Genomic DNA, 21,779 nt, shown 5'->3' with positions numbered 1-21,779 from the left:
AGCCCAGACGTACACCTCCATCTCAGTCTGATTTAGCTTTACCTCTTCTTTGGCTTTGTAGTACTCAGTGTATATATCAATTGGCACAGTGTTTTATATTTTAAGTTTACTTATCCATTTCCCCTATATTAGGCACTGTTAGGTCAAAGACATTGTCTTATTTGTCTTGTAATCTAATGACTAGGACAGTGCCTGAAACATAGTAGATGCTCAGTAATGTTTGGTACAGGGATATACACAGGGATATACACATGTTCATTATAATTAGTAGATAGCATAAAGAGGACATACCAGTGAAGAAAACATAAAGGGAACAACCAGATCAGTGCTTTAAAAGTAGCACCCCCTAAGACTGAGATTCAAGAGAGTGTCCAAAAGGACTCTATAGTCAATAGAATAAAAAGAGGTCTAGAAGCCTAACAACAAAAGAGGTCCTTAGGAAGAAACCAGTAAATAAAGTAATTATTTTCTTTTTTGAGATATACAAGTATGATATTTAGTGACATCTATTTTGAAAAAGAGTTGGAAGCTTTAATAAGAAGACAAGTAAAGAATCCTGACATAAGGAGTACCGGGCAGGGTCAGTTGGTGGAGCATGTGACTCTTGATCCTGGGGTTGTGAGTTCAAGCCCCACATTGAGTGTGGAGCCTTCTTAAAATAAATAAATTAATTAATTTAAAGAATGAATCCTGAGGTAGTATTTAAATCCTCTGGGAGATGTAGCTTATGTAGTGAGAAGACTGTCCCTCTCCCAAGCCCTCAGGAGACCACAGGTTTTTCCTTAGAAAATGAAACTAGGGGCACCTAGGTGGCTCAGTGGGTTGAAGCCTCTGCCTTCAGCTCAGGTCATGATCCAGGGTCCTGGGATTGAGCCCTGCATCGGGCTCTTTGCTCAGCAAGGAGTCTGCTTCCCCTCCTCTCTCTCTGCCTACTTGTGATCTCTGTCAAATAAATAAATAAAAATCTTAAAAAAAAAAAAAAGAAAATGAAACTAAATATACTAAAGACTTAGGGACACTAAACATTACAGATCAAGGATGAGGCACCATAGTGAAAGCCGAGGGATTAAGGGAAATCATTTATATTGAAAAGTGAGACTCTTCCCCTTGCTCTTTCTTCTACTTTTCTTTCAGAAGGTAATTGTCTGGTATTACATGTTATTATTCCCTTATAGAACATTATATGAGTCGTCTGGGGAGTCTAAAGAAAACACTTATCTATACTGGCATTTAGAGGTCTCCCATGAAATTGCTGTGTTCCCACCTGATCACCGTGCAGTGGAAGCCACCTGCTTGAGAAGCCAAGTATGCAGATCTTGCAGTTGGCTTTTAGTATTTCCATTTATTCAATAAATAGGCATTTTGGGAAAGGATCCAATGAGAAAGAGACTAAAAGTACAAAAGAGGAGCTTGAAGTAAATAATACTGGACATAGAAGAAAGTTTGAGAAAAAAAAAAAACCCAACAAACTATAGGTAATTAGTTATTGCATCAGAGAGTAAGAGAAGAAATTATATTCATGAAATAAGATGCTATAAAATTATTAGAAAAAGAAAGTGCTCTGGACATTTAAAATATGATAGACCCTTTTGGTGCATTTAAAAAAATTTTAAACTATCTCAAGCTAATAGGAAAGTCAGAAGTACAAAGAACTTTTTTCTCTGAACCATTTGAGAATAAATTGCTAGCTGTGTATGCCCCATCCCCTTTGAAACTGTGTTTCTGGCAAATAGGAACATTCTCCTACCTAACCACAATACATTATCAAAATCAGGAAATTAACTTTGATTCATTACCACCATCTAATTCTCAGATCTTATTCAAGTTTTGCCAGATGTACAAATATTGCCCTCTATACCAAGAGGATCTAGTTTATTTATTTATTTATGTATTTATTAAAGATTTTATTTATTTATTTGACAGAGAGAGATCACAAGTAGGCATAGAGGCAGGCAGAGAGAGAGAGAGGAGGAAGCAGGCTCCCTGCTGAGCAGAGAGCCCGATGCGGGACTCGATCCCAGGACCCTGAGATCATGACTTGAGCCGAAGGCAGCGGCTCAACCCACTGAGCCACCCAGGCGCCCAAGAGGATCTAGTTTAGAATCCTGTGTTGCATTTAGTTGTCATGTCTCTGTAGTCTCCTTCTCTTTGGAACAGTTCTGCAGTCTTTGACTTTTTTTGACCTTGACACTTTTGAAGATCGCAAACCAGTTATTTTATATAATGTTCCTCGGTTTTGGTTTGTCTGATGTTTCCTCCTGACTAGATTCAAGTTATGCATTTTTGTGGGAATATCACAGAAGTGGTGCTACTTTTGTTTATTTGTTCTTGTTTTTTGTTTTTTTTTTCCTTCTCAAAGATTTTATTTATTCACTTGACAGACAGAGATCACAAGTAGGCAGAGTGGCAGGCAGAGAAAGAGGGGGAAGCGGGCTCCCCGCTGAGCAGAGAGCCCGATGCGGGGCTCAATCCCAGGTCCCTGGGATCATGACCTGAGCCGAAGGCAGAGGTTTTAACCCACTGAGCCAACCAGGTGCCCTGCTACTTTTGTTTTTAATTAATACATTTTATTTTTTTTAGAGCAGTTTTAGGTTCATAGCAAAATTGAGCAGAAATTAAAGGGCGTTCCCATAACCTCCTGACTGCCCCCACTCACTACCTCACCTCTCCCGGTATTGACATTGTTGTGTCCTTTTCATTGCAGCCTGTCAAAGAGCACAGATTTCCATTTGTCCCATTATTGATGATGCTCACTTTGATACTTGTGTTAGGTGGTGTCTGCCAGGCTTTGCTGCTCAAGTTACTCTTCTTTTTTTTCCTTTGGTAATTAGTATTTTTGCGGGGACGACTTAGAAGCTATTAAATATCCCTTCCTCATCACACTTGGGATTCATTCATTCATAGTGCAAAGACTCATGGTTCTCTTTTTTATTCAGTGGGATATAATCCATTGCTATCATTATTTATTTTGATTTTCTTATTTAGCCTGTGGGAACTCTTTCAGGCTGGTTTCTGTGTCCTTTTGACATGTCCCCATCATTCTTAGAACACATACTTGCTTTCCAGCATGTAAGATACTCAAAATTGTTCTTCTTTTTTTTTTAATTGAAATATCATTCACATACCATAAAATTGATTCTTTTAAAGTGTGTGGAGTCCAGTGGTTTTTATATATTTACAGAACTGTGCAGTCAGTCATCACCACTGTGTAGTTCCAGAACATTTTTATCATCTCAAACAGAAATCTTATATCCATTAGTAGTCATTTCCCATTTTCCTCCAATCCTCCCCCCACCCCCGGCCCCAATCATGAATTAATTTTCTGTTTCTATGGATTTGTCTATTCTGGACAGTTCATACAAATGGAATCATATATAGCTTTTCTGCTTCTTTACCTTAATATTTCCAAAATTCATTCATGTTGTAGCATATAGCAATAATACATCATCTATTTTTATTGCCCTATAATATCCCACTTTGTTGATAAACCATCCTACACTTCCTTCATGCATTTATCGGTTGATATATATTTGGGTTGTTTCCACCTTTTGGCTGTTGTGAATGATGTTGCTGTGAACATTTGGGGATGAGTTTTTGTGTGAATATTTTTCCATTTCTTTTGGGTATAAACCTAAGAGTGGAATAGCTATGCCATAAGGTAACACTGTTTAACTTTTTGAGGCACTGCCAAACTGTTTCCCAAAGTTGCAGCAGCGTTTTACTTTCCTTCTAGTAATGTGTTAAGAGCTCATATTTCCCTATATCCTCATCAAAGCTCTTGTATTTTTTTCTACTCCAGCTCTGGAATCAACCATTTCCCCATGGAACCCTGCTTCCTTTGCATGGATAACATACTTGGAAACCAAATATGGTGTGAGGTATATGCTCATAGCTACTTGAAGTAGAGATGGAGTTTTGCTTCTCCAAGATCCTGTGCACAGAGCTAGATAATATGCGCATACACACATTTACATCTGTATCTGTTGTGCGTGACACATATATTTACATCTGTATCTATTGTGGGTGGACACACATACATTTATATCTATATCTGTTGCTATAACTACTGATGTTTCTTGCAGTCTGTGAGTTCATACTTATATCTCAAATTCCAAACCAACACTGCAGGGTTCTTTCTGGTTGTCACCTTTTGTGCATTTAACTCTTTTCTCTAACAGTGAGAAACCTTGCCCCTGTTGCCCTTCATATAGTCACTTATTTGATCCATCTCTACATGTAACCAATCTCCTATCACCTTCTCCTTCCCCTGGCCCTTCTATCTTGCTCAGGCTCCAACCTGCCACTTTGGGCTGCACTCTTACAGCTCCTCACCCCTCCTGCCTATGGACTCTTCTTATCCCCAGGCCAGACCATCCCGTTCATGTGGATGCCTTCCTTACCTCTCTTGTGCTCTGGCACCCCATGCTGCGCTGTCCTTCTGCACAGATGGCTTCTTCACCCTGCTGGGTCTCTGACACCTTATGTTGGGCCACCCTAACATGAGTACATCTATTTTACCACACTTGGACTCTGACTCCCTTTACACAGATACTCTCTTCATCCTGTTCCCATGTCTGTTGAATTTTTCATAACTTTTTCCCTTTTATTACTATTTTTTCAACTTTTTATTTTGTAGTAATTATAGACCCCCAGGAAGTTGTAAAAATAGTATAAGGAGTTCCTGTGTGCCTTTCATTTACCCAGTTTTTCCTCATTGGTTACATCTTACATAACTATAGAAAACATAAAAAACCAGGAAATGGACATTTTATTTATCCATTCATCAGTTGATAGATATTTAGTTGTTACGTCCTTTTGGCTGTTATGAATAAAGCTGCTGTGAGCATATTCATGAATGTGTATCTCTCCCATTTGTCAACTACCATTGTAGTTGAAGATAGAACACAATTCCATCACCGCAGAGATCTCCCTTGTACTGCTCCTTGTCACGTACACCTTCCTCTCTCTACTATCCCATATTTAATGACTTTAAAATTACAGACATTATTATTACAAGTTACAGGAAGAGTTGAGTAAGCATAGAGATAAACCATGTTATAGTCAGGAATAGAAGGACTTAATATCATTCCCAGTGAATGAGGGGCAGGGTAGGAATTCTAATTTCTGAAAGTTGATTTTACTGGCATTCTGTTCGTTCCTGTTCCATTGCTGAGTCTTGGAGCCACTTGGCATAGTTTTTTTCCCCAGCTGCTGGCTTTATTCAGAGAGCCCAATGTGGCCCCTTCCACAGCAGAAACTTCTGGAAGTTTGTAGCCAGTAATTCCTGTCCTCCCTGTTAGCTTTCGAATCCTCAGCCTGTTGCTGTCTAGTTTTATAGTTTCTGTTTAGTTTTGTAACCCCTGTGGACTGACATCTTCAGATTTCACTCATTGCTGTGGCTTGCTTGCTTCTTGTTTATGTATCTGTATTTCCCTTTCTTGCTTTTGAATTTGACTGTATAAACGATTTTAAAATAATCTTTTTTTTTTTGTAGAATTTCTATATTGAGAGAGAGAAGGAATGCTTCCTACCACCAGCTCAGTATTCTTTTTTCTTCTGAAAAATTTCAAGCCTATGGAAAAATGGAAAAATAATGCAGTAAAGATCCATATATCCTTTACCTAGATTCATCAGTTTTTACCATTTTGTTTCTTTTTTGAACATCTCTCTTCCTTTCTACCTCTGTTCTCTTTTTTTTCCTCTTTTCCACACTCATACACACGTTTACATACTTTTATTTTTCTGAATCATTTGAAAGTTAAATACAGATAACATAACACTTCTTCCCTAAATAGTTCAGCAGACATCTCCGAAGAGTAAGGACATTCTCTTAGGAAATCAAAATACAGTTATGACATCTAAGGAAGAGATAACTAATTTTTTGTATCACCTAATATATAGTCCACATTTCATGGATTGTCATCTAAATGTGGTGTTTTGCTGTGTATGTATATATGTGTGTTTTCTTGATCTAGGACCAAGTCAGTGTTTGTGCATGGCATTTGGTTATTTAATCTCTTTAGTCTCTCTTGATTTAGACTGATGGTTTTTATAACATTGAATTTTTTGGAAAGTTCAGAACAGTTGTCTTATAGAATGCCTTGGATTCTAGATTTGTCGAATTGTTTCTTCAGAATTCAGTTCTGGTTAAACATTTTTGGCAAGAATACTGGGTTGATAATGTTTTAAACTTCTCATTGCATAACATCAAGAGGTGCATCATGTTAAACTTTTTAACATGTTAAACTATATCAGCTATTGTTAAACAATTGGTGATGCTGAGTTGATCATTTGGTTTAGGTAGTGATTATCATATCTTTTTAATATAAACATATATTTTCTCCTTTGCGATTAATTTTTTTTGTTTTGTTTTTGGTGGACTAATACTTTGAGACACTGTGAATATTTCTTCCCCAATAACCATTTTCCTAAAGGCTTTAGCATTCATTTTTGATGCTGGCCTGAATCAGTAGTTATCATTGGAGTTCAGTACAGCTTCTTAACCAGCTTTTTATACAGTAGTCCCTGCTTATGTATGGGGGATATGTTCCAAGACCCCTAGTGGTGCCTAAAACTACAGGTAGTACCAAAACCTATGTATACTGTTTTATCCTATAGATACATACCTATGATAAAGTTTAATTTATAATTTAGGCAAAGTAAATGATTAACAGCAGTAAGTAATAATAAAGGAACAATTATAACTATATCGCAATAAAACTTATGTGAATGTGCTGTAGTGCTTTCCATTGCTTAAAATAATACAATACCTTTCTCAGACTGGCATTCCAAGGCTTGCGTAATATAAAGCCTATCTAACTCTCCAACCATGTCCTAATGTTAACTATATAAATAAATTCTTGATCCAGTTTCACTGATAAATAAATGCCCATCCCTAGATAACTCCTTGTATGTCTCTCCCTGTTTGAAATTTCACTTCAGTATCTTGCTATCTGGAATATCTGTTAAAATTTTTCCTTCCTTCTGGACCCACCTCAAATCCATAAATAATGCTTCCTTGACCATCCACATGGTGGTTCTGCCCATTTCTTGAACTTTTATAGTACTTATTCTGTAGCACTTATCTGTTAATTTCTTCTGACAAATTAATCAAGTAGTGCTTTGTGTCTCTTGTATTGTGTTATTAAAATCATTTATTATATTAATTTTCTTATTTAGCATTGTTTACCATTAAGTTATAAGCTTCTTTTTTTTAATATTTTATTTTTTATAATCATATAATATATTTTTATCCCCCAGGGTACAGGTCTGTGAATCGCCAGGTTTACACACTTCACAGCACTCACCATAGCACATACCCTCCCCAATGTTCATAACCCCACCCCCCTTCTCCCAACCCCCCTCCCCCCAGCAACCTCAGTTTGTTTTGTGAGATTAAGAGTCACTTATGGTTTGTCTCCCTCCCAATCCCATCTTGTTTCATTTATTCTTCTCCTACCCCCTAAACCCCCCATGTTGCATCACCACTTCCTCATATCAGGGAGATCATATGATAGTTATAAGCTTCTTGATGTTAAGGATGATGTCTGAAAATTCAGTTGATCACAATACCCTGTACACAGTAGACGCACAATAAATATGTTGAATCCAATTATTTATTAGTATTTTGACTATGAAATGCCGAGTATTGTACATGTATATTAAATGTGCTAGATTAGCACATTGTTTGGGAGAAATTTCATGTGTGCTCTTAGCATTAGAAAGTTTAAATATGCAGGGTTTTTCTTTTAAGATTTTATTTATTTATTGGGCAGAGAGAGAGATCACAAGTAGGCAGAGAGAGAGGGAAGCAGGCTCCCTGCTGAGAAGAAATCCTGATGTGGTCTCAGTCCCAGGACCCTGAGATCATGACCGGAGCTGAAGGCAGAGGCTTAACCCACTGAGCCACCAGGCACCCCTAAATATGCAGTTTTCTTTTTTTTTTTTTTTTTTTTTTAAAGATTTTTTATTTATTCATTTGACACAGAGAGATCACAAGTAGGCAGAGAGGCAGGCAGAGAGGCAGGCAGAGAGAGAGAGAGAGGAGGAAGCAGGCTCCCCGCGGAGCGGAGAACCCGATGCGGGACTCGATCCCAGGACCCTGAGATCATGACCTGAGCCGAAGGCAGCGGCTTAACCCACTGAGCCACCCAGGCGCCCCGATATGCAGTTTTTATAAAAATAAAATGGCATGTATATGAAAATGATTTTGAACTATAAAGATAGATTTAAGAAAAACTATTAGGGTATTATTATGCAGCCTATTTGTCTACCTAAACTTAAATCACTTAACAGGAGCCAGTCCATAAACAAAAGTGGATTGAATGAATAATCATGAGGAAATACTTGAATGAACCCATTAAATCCCCTGAGCTTTTTTTTTAAATTGGCAAAATGAAAGAAATAGTATTCACACTTTTATATGTCTCAAGGTGAAACACTGTAAGTCAAAGAAAATGCACCGCATTTTATATGTACCTTAAACTTTGTAATAGCAGTATTTTACATTTAAAAATTTTTTTTAATTTTTTATTAATAATGTATTATTAGCCCCAGGGGTACAGGTCTGTGAATCGCCAGGTGTACACTCACCATAGCACATACCCTCCCCAATGTCCATAATCCAGCCACCCTATCCCTACCCACCCCCCCCACCACAATCCTCAGTTTTGTGAGATTAAGTCTCTCTTGTGGTTTGTCTCCCTCCCGATCCCATCTTGTTTCATTTTTTCCTTACCTACCCCCCAAACCCCCCATGTTGTCTCTCAAATTCTTCATATCAGGGAGATCATATGATAATTTTCTTTCTTTGATTGACTTATTTTGCTCAGCATAATACCCTCTAGTTCCATCTACATCCTTGCAAATGGCAAGATTTCATTTCTTTTGATGACTGCATAGTATTCCATTGTATATGTACACCACATCTTCTTTATTCATTTATCTGTTAATGGACATCTAGGTTCTTTCCATAGTTTGGCTATTGTGGACATTGCTGCTATAAACATTCAAGTGCACGTGCCCCTTTGGATCACTATGTTTGTATTTTTAGGGTAAATACCCAGTAGTTCGATTGCTGGGTCGTAGGGTAGCTCTATTTTCAACTTTTTGAGAAACCTCCATGATGTTTTCCAGAGTGGTTGCATCAGCTTGCATTCCCACCAACAATGTAGGAGAATTCTCCTTAGTATATTACATTTAAAAATTTTTCCTCTTCTTAATGTTTTCCTTACTCAGACATTTTAGGGGAATTATAATATTATTTCCTCTCAGTCTGCCACCCTATTTGCCAGTAAGAAGCCAAGCAGAATTTTCAGTTTGGAAAGAACATTCTGAGAAATTAAGGAGATAGATAAGTATGGCCGTCATTATAGTAGAGGGGAAAAATGCTTGAACTTTCTTGTTCCATTTGGTATGATTCTTTAAAAGATTTTATTTATTTATTTGACAGACAGAGATCACAAGTAGGCAGAGAGGCAGGCAGAGAGAGGAGGAAGGAGGCTCCATGCTGAGCAGAGAGCCCGATGTGGGGCTCGATCCTAGGACCCTGGGATCATGACCTGAGCCAAAGGCAGAGGCTTTAACCCCCTGAGCCACCCAGGCACGCCATTTGGGTACAATTCCTTAAAAACTTTCTTTTCAAATAGAAATGTAGTTTTATCTCAAAGAAATGATTTTCTGTCAGCATCTGGATTTTATCTTTTGAAACATAGCCTGTTCAAATGCGCCAAGTTTGTCTTCTATAATTACATTTTGATTATTGTCAGCTTATACTTTTCTAGACTTTATTGGGTTAAAGATCTTAGACTACCTCTAGTGGGATGATGAATTTTATAGTTTACCATGGTCTGAATAGATTTATAAGAGATTTTATTCTTGTATATTTAAGATTTATAAATTATATAAATATTCATAAATCTATGTATTTTTTCACTTTTTTCCAGTTTATTGATATATAATTGACAAATAACATTGAATTAGTTTAAGGTGTACAGCATAATGATTTGATATATATAGGTATTGATTACCACAATAAGTTTAGTTAATATCGATCACTTCACACATAGTTGTGGTATGTGTATTTTCATTTTTTAAAATAAATACCTAGTAGAGGAATTGCTGAATCATATGGTAGTTCTATTTTTAATTTTTTGAGACACCTCTATATTCTTTTTCATACAGTTTGGATTCCTAGCAACAGCATACAAGGGTCCCTTTTTCCCCTATGTCCTCACCAACACTTGTTATTTCTTACCTTTTTGATAGTAGCCATTCTTTTTCTTTTTTTCTTTTTCTTTTCTTTATAGATTTTTAAAAATGTATTTGAGAGAGAGAGAGAGAATGAGAGAGGGCATGAGAAGGGTGAGGATCAGAAGGAGAAGCAGACTCCCTGCCGAGCAGGGAGCCTGATGCGGGACTCTATCCTGGGACTCCAGGATTTTGACCTGAGGTGAAGGCAGTTGCTTAACCAACTGAGCCGCCCAGGCACCCTGATATTAGCCATTCTAACAGGTGTGATTTGATTTTGGTTTTTCATTTGCATTTCTCTGATATTTAGTCATGTTGAGCATCTTTTCATGTGTCTGTTGGCTTTCTGTGTGTTTTTTAATTGGATTGTTTGGTTTTTTTTGCAGTCAAGTTGTGTGTGTTCTGAATGTATTTTGGATATTAACTCTTATTTGATATATGATTTGCAAATATTTCCTCCCATTCAGTGGGTTGCTTTTCATTTTGTTGATAGTTTCCTCAGCTGTGCAGAAGCTTTTTAGCTTGATGTAGTTCCACCTGTTTGTATTTTTGTTTTTCTTGCCTTTGCTTTTGGAGTCAAATGCAAAAACTCATCTCTAAGACAATGTCAAAGAGCTTATTACTGCCTGTTTTATTGTAGGAGTTTTATGGTTTCAGGTCTTTTTTTTTTTTTTTTTAAAGATTTTATTTATTTATTTGACAGAGAAAGATCACAAGTAGGCAGAGAGAGAGAGAGAGAGAGGGAAGCAGGCTCCCCGCTGAGCGGAGAGCCTGATGCCGGGACTCGATCCCAGGACCCCGAGATCATGACCTGAGCTGAAGGCAGGGGCTTAACCCACTGAGCCACCCAGGTGCCCCTGGTTTCAGGTCTTATGTTCAAATCCTTAATCCATGTTGAGTAAAGTTGACCTTTGTGTTGATCTTTGTGTATGATACAAGATAGGTGTATGGTTTCATTCTTTTGCATGTGGCTGTCCAGGTTTCCCAGCACCATTTATTGAAGAGATTATCCTCTCTTGTATATTTATTGTTGGCTCATTTGTCATAAATTAATTGACCATACACATGTGGTTTTATTCCTGGGATCTCTTTTTATGCCAATACCATACTGTTTTGATTACTATAGATATCTTTGTAATATAGTTTGAAATCAAGAATTGTGATGGTTCCAGCTTTGTTCTTTCTCAAGACTGCTTTGGCTATTCAGGATCTTTTGTGAATCCAGACAAATTATTGGATTTTTAAATATTTTTGTAAAAAATGCCATTGAAATTTTGATAGGGATTACATTGAATCTGTAGATTGCTTTGGGTAGTAAGAACATTTTAACAATATTAATTCTTCTAATCCATGAGCCCAGAATATCTTTCCATGTCTGTGTCTTCCAGTTATTTCATCACTGTCTTCAGAGTACAGATCTTTCACCTCCTTCATTATATTTATTCCTAGGAATTTTATTCTTTTTGATGCAATTGTAAATGGTATTGTTTGCTTAATTTCTCTTTCTGATAATTTGGTGTTAGTGTGTAGAAACCCAACTGATTTCTGTGTGTTCACTTTTTAAAAATTTTTAAAAATTTTAATTTTAATTAAACTTAATTAAATTTTAATTTTAAAAATTTAAAACTCTGTGCCACATGTGGGCCTTAACTCATGAACCAGAGAACAAGAGCTGCATGTTTTCCTGACTTAGCCAGCCAAGCACTGCTTATGTGTTGACTTAATCTTGCAATGTTACTGAATTCATTTATTCTAATAGGGTTTTGTGTGTGTGTGTGTGTGTGTGTGTGTGTGTGTAGTCTTTAGGATGTTTTATATATAATATCATGTCACCAGCAGGTGCAGACAGTTTTACTTCTCTTTTCTGATTCAGATACCTTTTGTTTCTTTTTCTTCCTAATTGTTTTTGCTAGGAATTCCAGTATTATATTGAATAAAAGTGGTGAGAGTGAGCATCCTAGTCTTATTCTTGATCTCAGAGGAAAAGCTTTTAGGTTTTCACTGCTGAGTATGATGTTAACTGTGTGCTTGTCATAGATGGCCTTTATTATGTTGAGGTGTGTTCTCTACTCACTTAGTTTAGGATTTTTATCATAAATGCATGTTGAATTTTGTTAAATGTTTTTCTGTACTATTGAGATGATCATATGATTTATCCTTCATTTTGTTAATGTGGTACTACATTGATGTATAGATGTTGAATCATCCTTGCATCCCTGGAGTAAATCCCACTTGATCATGGTATACGATTTTTTTTTTTTAAAGATTTTATTTATTTATTTGACAGAGACACAGCAAGAGAGGGAACACAAGCAGGGGGAGTGGGAGAGGGAGAAGCAGGCTCCCCGCTGAGTGGGGAGCCTAATGTGGGGCTCAATCGCAGGACCCTGGGATCATGACCTGAGCTGAAGGCAGATGCTTAACAACTGAGCCACCCAGGTGCCTGGTATATGTATTTTTACATATTTTTTAATGTATTTTTTTATGTACTTTTAAATTTATTATTGAATCTGATTTGCTGATATTTTTGGCTTTGGATTTTTGTGTCTGTATTCATCAGGAATATTAGTCTGTAATTTTCCTTTCTTGTAGTGTCCTTACCTGGTTTTGGTATCAGGGTAATGCTGGTTTTGTAAAGTGAGTTTAGAAGTGTTCCCCCCTCACTTATTGTTTGGAAGAGTTTAAGAAGCATTACTATTAATTTTTTTTCTTAAGATTTTTTGTTTATTCATTTGAGAGAAAGAAAGCAAGAGTGTGAGCTAGGGGGTAGGGTCAGAGGAAGATGGAGAAGCAGACTTCCTGCTGAGCAAGGAGCCTGATGCAGTACCTTGAGCTGAAGGCAGACACTTAGATCAACTGAGCCACATAGGCACCCCAGTTCTTTTTATTTGTTTTTTAATGTTTGAAAGAATTCATCAGTGAAGCCAACTGGTCCTAGACTTTTCTTTGTTGGGTGGGTTGTTTTGTTTTGTTTTTTAGATTTTATTTATTTACTTGACAGGTAGAGATCTCAAGTAGGCAGAGAGGCAGGCAGAGAGAAAGGAGTAAGCAGGCTCCCTGCCGAGCAGAGAGCCTGACATGGGGCTTGATGCCAGGACCCTGGGATCAGGATCTGAGCCGAAGGCAGAGGCTTTAACCCACTGAGCCACCCAGGCACCCCTTTTGGGTGGTTTTTAATTACTGATTCAATCTTATTAGTAATTGGTCTGTTCAGAATTGTTATTTCTTTGTGATTCACTGTTGGTAGGTTGCATTTGTCTAGGAATTTATTCCTTTCCTTTAGGTTTTCCAGTTTGTTAGTGTATAATTGTTCGTAGTAGTCTCATGATCATTTGTATTTCTGTTATCAGTTGACTATCTATAAATTAAATTTTAGAAATTGAAAGTATAATACAAATTTGATCTACTTTCTAGGTTTAAACAAGTCTCTTGAGTGGTGTTTCCTCACCGATGGAGAATTATTTCCAAGCAGAAGCTTACAACCTGGACAAGGTATTAGATGAATTTGAACAAAACGAAGGTGAGAATTTGTTTTGGTGAATCTGTTTGAATACATTTATGATATGGAGAGTGTGGGGTTATGAGAGGATGTAACACTTTAAAAAAAATAAAATGACTTAATATCTTAATGATAATAGTATTATATTTCAGTATCCAGAGGAAGAACTAATGTTTTTTGCACTGTGTGCCAGATACTATGCTAAAGCATTTAAATGGGCTGTATTATTTAATCTTTAAAATAATCCCATGAAAGTAGATCTTATCTACATTTTACAGATGAGAGATACAGAGAGAGTAAGTGGTTTCCCTAAGGTTAGTTTGCTAATAAGTGGCAGAATGATTAGTATCTAGGCATTATGAAACTAGAGCCTGAACTTTCTTTATACAATCAATTTATGGTCAAGAAGAGCTTTAGAATGTGTGGTTGTATTTCCTAAACTAGAAAAATAACTTGTTGCCTGTTGATCAATAAAGATATATTTTAAACCTAATTTTAAAAGATTTATAGTTTTAAGTTACTGCCAAAATGGTTAGATAAAATGTTTGCCTAAGATTCATTTTATTTTGGTAAACTTTTTCCTTAAATTTCTCAGTCAGTGTGATTTGAATGGATAAGCCATAATTAATTAGATCCCTCCTACCCTGATACTCTGTTTCTTTTTCTTTCTTCTTCTTCTTCTTCTTTTTTTTTTTTTTTCCCAAGATTTATTTACTTGAGAGAGCACAGGGCTGGGGGTTCAGAGGTGAGATAAGAGAGAGGAAGAGGGAGAAGCAGGGAGTCCAAGATGGGGCTCGATCCCAGGACCCTGAGATCATGGCCCGAGCCAAAGGCAGACATGCTTAATAAACTGAGCTACTCAGGCGCCCCCTGGTATTCTCTTTTTCTAGCTGGAAATGGCAGGTAACAAGTTTACAAAGTGATGTATTTCTGTCTGAAGTCTGTGATTTTAGAAATGGTCTCCAGACCTTTACTATATCCAGTTATTTAGGTTGTCCTTTGATAGTTGTTGGGAAGAGAGATTAATTTTAATGTTGTTGCTTTGGGTCTGTAATAAACCAAGCCGTATAGAATTATGGGCTTAAGGAAGGAAAGTGGAGAAGGAAGGATCCGTGGAATAGCCTACTGTTCTCATATTTTACCACTGATGACCCAAAGCTACTCCATAGCCATAGGATTCATATAAATGTGAAATTAATCATTTGAGATTCTATTGGATCTACATACCAAGGTTGAGGGGGTCTTTTCCTCTCAGTTTCAATCATTTATACAGGTAGTTTCTCAATCCTTTCTTTGGTTTGGCCCTCTGTGTATCAGTTATTTGTTATGAGATATCTACACAGGTGTTATACCTAATCACTTGAATAGTGTACTTCTAAAATATCATTGACTCTAAGAAAACTGTTAGTTTTTTATATCAATCTCTTTAGGACTTTTGTAGATCTCGTAGGGTACTTTGCATATAGTTGATTTTTAATATATTTTTGTTGAATCAGTAAAAATTGTCTTTTAGTTCAGAAATACAGCATTGCTTATAAAAACTAATTCTTTTAGGAGGAGAAGAACTTCAGAAGCCAAATTCTTGTTTGGAACTATGTTGTATATTTGTTTTGAACTATTGTTTAAAGATCTTAGTATGTACTAATTGTATTCAAATCACCACCTCTAGACTGGTATCTTTTGAAGTATATTCTAAATAAAGTGATTTTTCATTCTATGTTAATTTCCTTCTTTAAATGAAAAATATACCACGCACAGACTGTGATAACACTAGATAATTAACATTATACCCATGTAGTAGGTAATTGAATAATGACATTTTTAATAACTGATCTACCATTCTTGTTTGAATATTATTAAATATTCTTGTAAGAAGCAGCATTTCGTTTTTAGTTCCATGAACCATGTTGGAAATAATGATTTTTTTTTTTTTTAAAGATTTTATTTATTTACTTGACAGAGAGAGATCACAAGTAGGCAGAGAGGCAGGCAGAGAGAGAGAGAGGAGGAAGCAGACTCCCTGCCGAGCAGAGAGCCCGATGCGGGACTCGATCCCAGGACCCTGAGATCAGGGCCTGAGCCGAAGGCAGCGGCTCAACCCACCGAGCCACCCAGGCGCCCATGATTTTTTTTTTTTTTTAAAGGAAGTTTATGTTGTTAAATCTCAAGTCTCTGCTAGCCCAAGTTGGGGCAACTCATGATTTTAACATTCAGTATTCAAGACCATTCTCTACACATTTTGATGTCTTATGGCCTTCACAGTCTGGTCTTTCTAGCTTCTTTTCACTACTTGCTTACACTAATTCTTTTTTCAGCCCAAACTGATTTGCTTATTGCTCTCTCAGATTGTTGTGTTTGGGTCTATACTTGTTCCCCCTTAAGAATGACCTCTTTTCCACATTTAAATAAAATTGTCTTTGAATCCTAGGCATAATGCTGTCCTGTATGGCTAATTAGATATTCATGTGTACAGTACCTGTTTTTTATTTTTCTAACTAGATTATGTATTTCTTGGAGGCCAGAGCTATCATTTAATCTTCATGCTCCTTAAGCACAATGCTTTTACTATGGTAGATACTCACTCAGCATATATTTATTGTGTACCTGCTACATAGCAGGCACAGTGCAAAGTGTGTGAGGGCTTACATTGATGGAGAGAAATGGTTTCTGTCTGAAAAAGTCAGGTAGAAGCCTGACTTATTTACTAGACTTATAACACTTCGAGTGTTATGGTCTAGTAAATGCTTAAATAGAGACATGAACAAGGTGCTAAGGGGGCATTAAAGGTTAATGTTACTATTGAGGGGAAAATATATCTTTATTAATTTCAGGACTATGATTATTAGATTTACTGTAAGAAGACAGCAAGAAAGACAGTAGGTGTATTATTATTTCTCTAAATATACATACGGCACTATAACTTGGAGAAATAATCATTATAGTTATAATCTCTTAAAATGTAAATATGAAATTATGCTTATTGATAGAATATAAGTAGGTTGATTTAATAAGATAAATGAATATTTTTCTGCCAACTGTCCTCAGATAATTATATAAATATAAACCTAATTAGTAATGTGACACAGTTATGAGTATAATTTCATATACTATAGCAAACTTTTTAAAATACTTGTTATGGACAAATTTCAAATACATACAAAAAGCAGAATAGTGTAGTAAACTCTGGTATACCCAGTTTCCCAGCTTCAGCAGTAATTAACATGGTTCCAATTTTGTTTCATTTGTATCTTCATCCACTACTCACTGCTTGTTATGTTTTTACAGGTTTTTTTTTTTTAAGATTTTATTTATTTGAGAGAGAGCATGCGCACAAGCATGAGCAGTGGGGAAGGGTAGAGGGAGAGGGAGAAGCAGACTCCCCACTGAGCAGGGAGTGGAAGGCTGGGCTTGATCCCAGGACCCTGGGATAACGATCTGAGCCAAAGGTAGATATTTAAGCGACTCAGCCACCCAGGCGCCCTTTCTTATTTATTATTTTTTTTAAAGAAGAAATTTACATACATTAAAATGAATAGATCTTAACTGTACCAGTTTTGATCAGTAAATACATCAATGTAACCCACATTCCAGTCATAATGTAGATTATAGATCACTCTGTCTCCACAGAAAATTCCTTCGTTTTCCCTCTTACTCAATTAGTTGCCCTAATTTTTTTCCAGCTTAGATTAGTCTGCACCCTATGTTGTATGCAGCCAATCGAAGGCCTTTCTAATTGCTACTGCCTGCCCCCACTACCAAGTATAGCCTCTGTGCCATCTTTAATTATGTTAATAGATTGAGGTAGAATTCTTTTGTTGTTTGGAATCTTCTGGGATATTACCATTTGGTGACATGTAATATAGAAACAGTCTGAAGAATATTTTTTTTATTCTTAGCTAAAAATTAGAAACTTCATGTTCTAGGAATATTCTGTTTTTAGATATCCTGGGAATATTTTATTTTCAGAATGTTTGCAAATATAATTAATTGAGTCCTAGCTTTTCTAGTGACACCAGGAAACTTATTGAGATTATTTATCTTTTCAGATGAAACAGTTTCTCCTATTTTATTGGATACCAAGTGGAATAAGATTCTAGATCCCCCGTCTCACCGACTGTCATTTAACCCCGCATTGGCCAGTGTGAATGAACCTGCAGTTTCTAATGAGTCACAGCCACAACTAAAAGTCTTCTCTCTGGCTCATTCAGCTTCTTTGACCACAGAGGGAGAGGATCATTGTGCTAATGGACAGGACTATAATCTGAATCCAGAGATCAGCACAATGTGGATCGATGAAAATGCTGTTGCAGAAGATCAGTTAATTAAGAGGAACTGTAATCGAGATGATCAATGTAGTACTGTTGAAGTTGGAGAGAAGAAATGTGGAAACTTAGCTTGTCTGCCAGATGAGAAGAATGTTCTTGTCGTAGCTGTCATGCATAACTGTGATAAGAGGACATTACAAAACGATTTGCAGGATTGTAATAATTATAATAGTCAATCCCTCATGGATGCTTTTAGCTGTTCACTGGATAGCGAAAACAGACAAACTGATCAATTTAGTTTTAGTATAAATGGGTCCACTGAAAAAGATATGAATTCAGAGAAACAAATAGATCTGTTGAATAGATCAAGTGCAGTGGGGGATTCTGTTAAACATACATGTACTACTTCATCTGATAATCTAGCAAGTGTCTGTTCCCCTTCACAATTAAAGGATGATGAAAATACAGGGAGAGGCCCACCCATGTCTTTGATTGCAAGTTTAACAATTGATTCAATAGTCTCATCCCAGGGAACAGATGAAGGTCCTGCTGCTAAAAAGCAAGAGAACTATATACCAGATGAGCTTCTTACTGGCCAGACCAGCTCTGCTAGGACAGATCTAGGGAGTCCAAACTCCTTTTCCCACTTGAGTGAGGGGATTTTAATGAAAAAAGAGCCAACAGAGGAGACAACTGAAGAATCTCTCCAATCTGGTTTACCTTTGCTTCTCAAAACAGACATGCCTAATGGGTCTGGAAGGGATGATAACTGTGAACAGTTTTCCGATTGTCTTGTGCCTAGTGATCTTAGAGCTGACAAAAAGGAAGGTTGTGAACATGAAGAAATTCTTGGCAGTACAGAACTTCTTAATATGACAGAGCATTTCTCTGACTCTCAGGAGATGACTAATTGGAAATTGACTAAACTAAATGATATGAATGACAGCCAAATAAATAAAGAAAATGAGAAGTTTCTGCCAATGAATCAGCCTGAGGACATTTACAATGATAGTGGAGGAGAGTGTGATAAAATGGCAGAAGCAGGTCTAAATTTAAAAGGAACTTGCACCAGTGAAAGTGAAGGATGTGATTTCTCCACTGTGGATACACCAGCAGCAAATTCTCTATCTAATTGTGATTCCTATGGAATGCAGAGCCCAGTTGTTTGTTTTGTTCCAAAGACTTTACCCTCCAAAGAAGATTCAGTAACAGAAGAAAAAGAAATAGAAGAGAGCAAGTCAGAATGCTACTCAAATATTTATGAGCAGAGAGGAAATGAAGCCACAGAAGGGAGTGGACTACTTTTAAACAGCACTGGTGACCTAATGAAGAAAAATTATTTACACAGTTTCTGTAGCCAAGTTCCATCAGTGCTCGGTCAGTCTTCACCCAAGATAGTAGCAAACCTGCAATCTATCAGTGTTCCTTTTGGTGGTGCAAGACCCAAGCAACCTTCTAATCTTAAACTTCAAATTCCAAAGCCATTGTCTGACCATTTACAAAATGACCTTCCTACAAATAGTGGCAATAATATTAAAAACAAAAATGATGTTCTTGGGAAAGCAAAATTAGGGGAGAACTCAGCAACCAATGTATGCAATGCCTCCTTGGGAAACATCTCTATTGCTGATACAAATGGGGAACATTTAGAAAGCTACGAGTCTGGGATATCCAGTAGACCGTGCCTTGCTTTAGCTCCAGAAAGCCCAGATAATGATCTCAGAGCTGGTCAGTTTGGAATTTCTGCCAGAAAGCCATTTACTACTCTGGGTGAGGTGGCTCCCGTATGGGTACCAGATTCTCAGGCTCCAAACTGCATGAAATGTGAAGCCAGGTTCACATTCACCAAAAGAAGGCATCATTGCAGAGCGTGTGGGAAGGTAAGTTGTGTGTGTTTTAAGTCAGAAATACTGCATGCCCACTTTATTAAGCTCTATTAGAGATTAATAAAGTCAATATAAAGTGAATATACTTCTGGTTGAGAAGACATTATAAATAGCTTGGAACATCCAGTTCTAGTAAATTTCTAAATAAAAAAATGACCTTGCTGAATCTTAGTGTTTATATAACTTTTTTTGTTGCCAAGATTTAAGTTGAATCACTTTCCATGAACAGATGAAAATTGAGGAAGTGTTAACTTTGTGGTTTCTCTATTGATAGATACTTGGTTAATGGAATAGTTTGAAATAAGGAAGTTTTTTTTTTTTTTTTTAGTAAGGAAATACTTGAGATTGACTTCATATTTTTTTTAATTCTTGAGAAATTGAATATTACACTTGAAATCCATCCTACTTTTTGGTGTAGGATTTTGGTCACTCTGCTAGACATTCTGAAACTTTTTATACACATATACACATATTTTGTCTTTTCCCCCAATGTCATTTTTTTTTTTAAAGATTTATCTTTAAAAGATAAAGGGGAGTGAGGGGGAGAGGGAGTCACAAGCAGACTCTGTGTTCAGTGTGGATGGAGCTGGACCCAGGGCTCAGTTTCATGACCCTGAGATCACAACCTGAGCCAAAACCAAGAGTCAGAAACTTAACGGACTGAGCCACTCAGCCATGCACCCCTCTCCATGTAACTCTGATACAAAGTAGAGTTGAGGGCTATAGATCCTATGACAAGGTTATAAGAATAATGGATATTCCTTAGCTCTTCCTGAGTTTTGCTTGCTAGTGGTTTATCTTTTTAACAAAGAACTGTAAACAAGGAGGAAGGGAATTTTATATATTTAAAAAGAATGCAAAGTTTGGTTACAGGTATGGATTTCCATTTTAACATCCTTACTATTAACTATATAACTTTATTAAGCTTTTGTTTTTATAAAAACAAAATAGAAAGATTAGTAATTTTCATAAATGAGATTACAGATGTAATAGTAAGTGCTTAGTAATTAAATGTGTACTTCCCTTCTTTTCTGATTTATTGGCCTACTTGTGTTAATTAGGATGCTTTCAGCTTTAAGGCATAGAGTATCTGATCCTTAGTGACGTAGACAAAAATAACATTTCATGTAACAGGAAGCCTGAAAGATAGAGAGTCACTAATGTCTGGGTGCAGTCAGCATCACTAAAGTTGGGGCGCCTGGGTGGCTCAGTGGTTAAGCCGCTGCCTTCGGCTCAGGTCATGATCTCAGGGTCCTGGGATCGAGTCCCGCATCGGGCTCTCTGCTCAGCAGGGAGCCTGCTTCTGCCTCTCTCTCTCTCTGCCTGCCTCTCTGCCTACTTGTGATTTCTCTCTGTCAAATAAATAAATAAAATCTTAAAAAAAAAAAAAAGAATCACTAAAGTTTTCTTGGTCTTCCACTTGTGGTTGCAAGAGAGTGGTACAGCTCTATGCATTAAATTCAAGCTGGCAACTTCTCAAGTACAGGGAAATTGGTTGGGGGCAAAAGATGAATTTTTTTCCAGCTTTGCACAGTGTATATATTAAGTAGCCTGTTCTTGCTGCCCTCTCATCAGGGAGGAAAGAATCCTTAGCAACTTCTTTCAATTTTTTGGCCAGTTGTAGATCACAGGTCCAATTTTATACCAATCATTTAGAAAGGGGAATAGGATTGCTAGAATTGGCTAAGAAGATCAGTCATGATCATTCCCTGGGGCTGAGCCCAATGTTGCCTGAACCGAAGTGGGATTCTATTAATATGGATAAGGAGGATAATGGTTCCTGGGTGGGTAGTCAGTAAGGGCTACTATAAGGATACAAAAGAACCAAGTGATGGGGAGCAGAAGAAAGTGAAAGCTGTGATTGGGCTGCTGGTCTCTGAT

The 21,779-nt window shown here is 36.9% G+C and overlaps 1 protein-coding gene across 4 annotated transcripts in view; it reads left to right on the top strand.

Moving 5' to 3' along the window:
- ZFYVE9 (zinc finger FYVE-type containing 9) overlaps window positions 1-21,779 on the top strand; it is a 195,222-nt gene that overhangs the window by 64,134 nt on the left and 109,309 nt on the right. For 3 of the 4 annotated variants that reach the window (XM_032303362.1, XM_032303360.1, XM_032303363.1), the window contains exons 3-4: window positions 13,663-13,768; window positions 17,794-19,892. In XM_032303362.1, coding sequence (XP_032159253.1) covers window positions 13,699-13,768; window positions 17,794-19,892 — 2,169 coding nt within the window. In that variant the 5' untranslated portion in view covers window positions 13,663-13,698. Of the gene's footprint in view, window positions 1-3,799; window positions 3,879-13,662; window positions 13,769-17,793; window positions 19,893-21,779 lie in introns of all 4 variants that reach the window. The other variant, XM_032303361.1, reaches the window with a different exon arrangement.

This window comes from Mustela erminea, chromosome 10, assembly GCF_009829155.1.
Source record: "Mustela erminea isolate mMusErm1 chromosome 10, mMusErm1.Pri, whole genome shotgun sequence".
NCBI lineage: Eukaryota > Metazoa > Chordata > Mammalia > Carnivora > Mustelidae > Mustela > Mustela erminea.
This window is presented reverse-complemented; position numbering and strand designations above follow the sequence as displayed.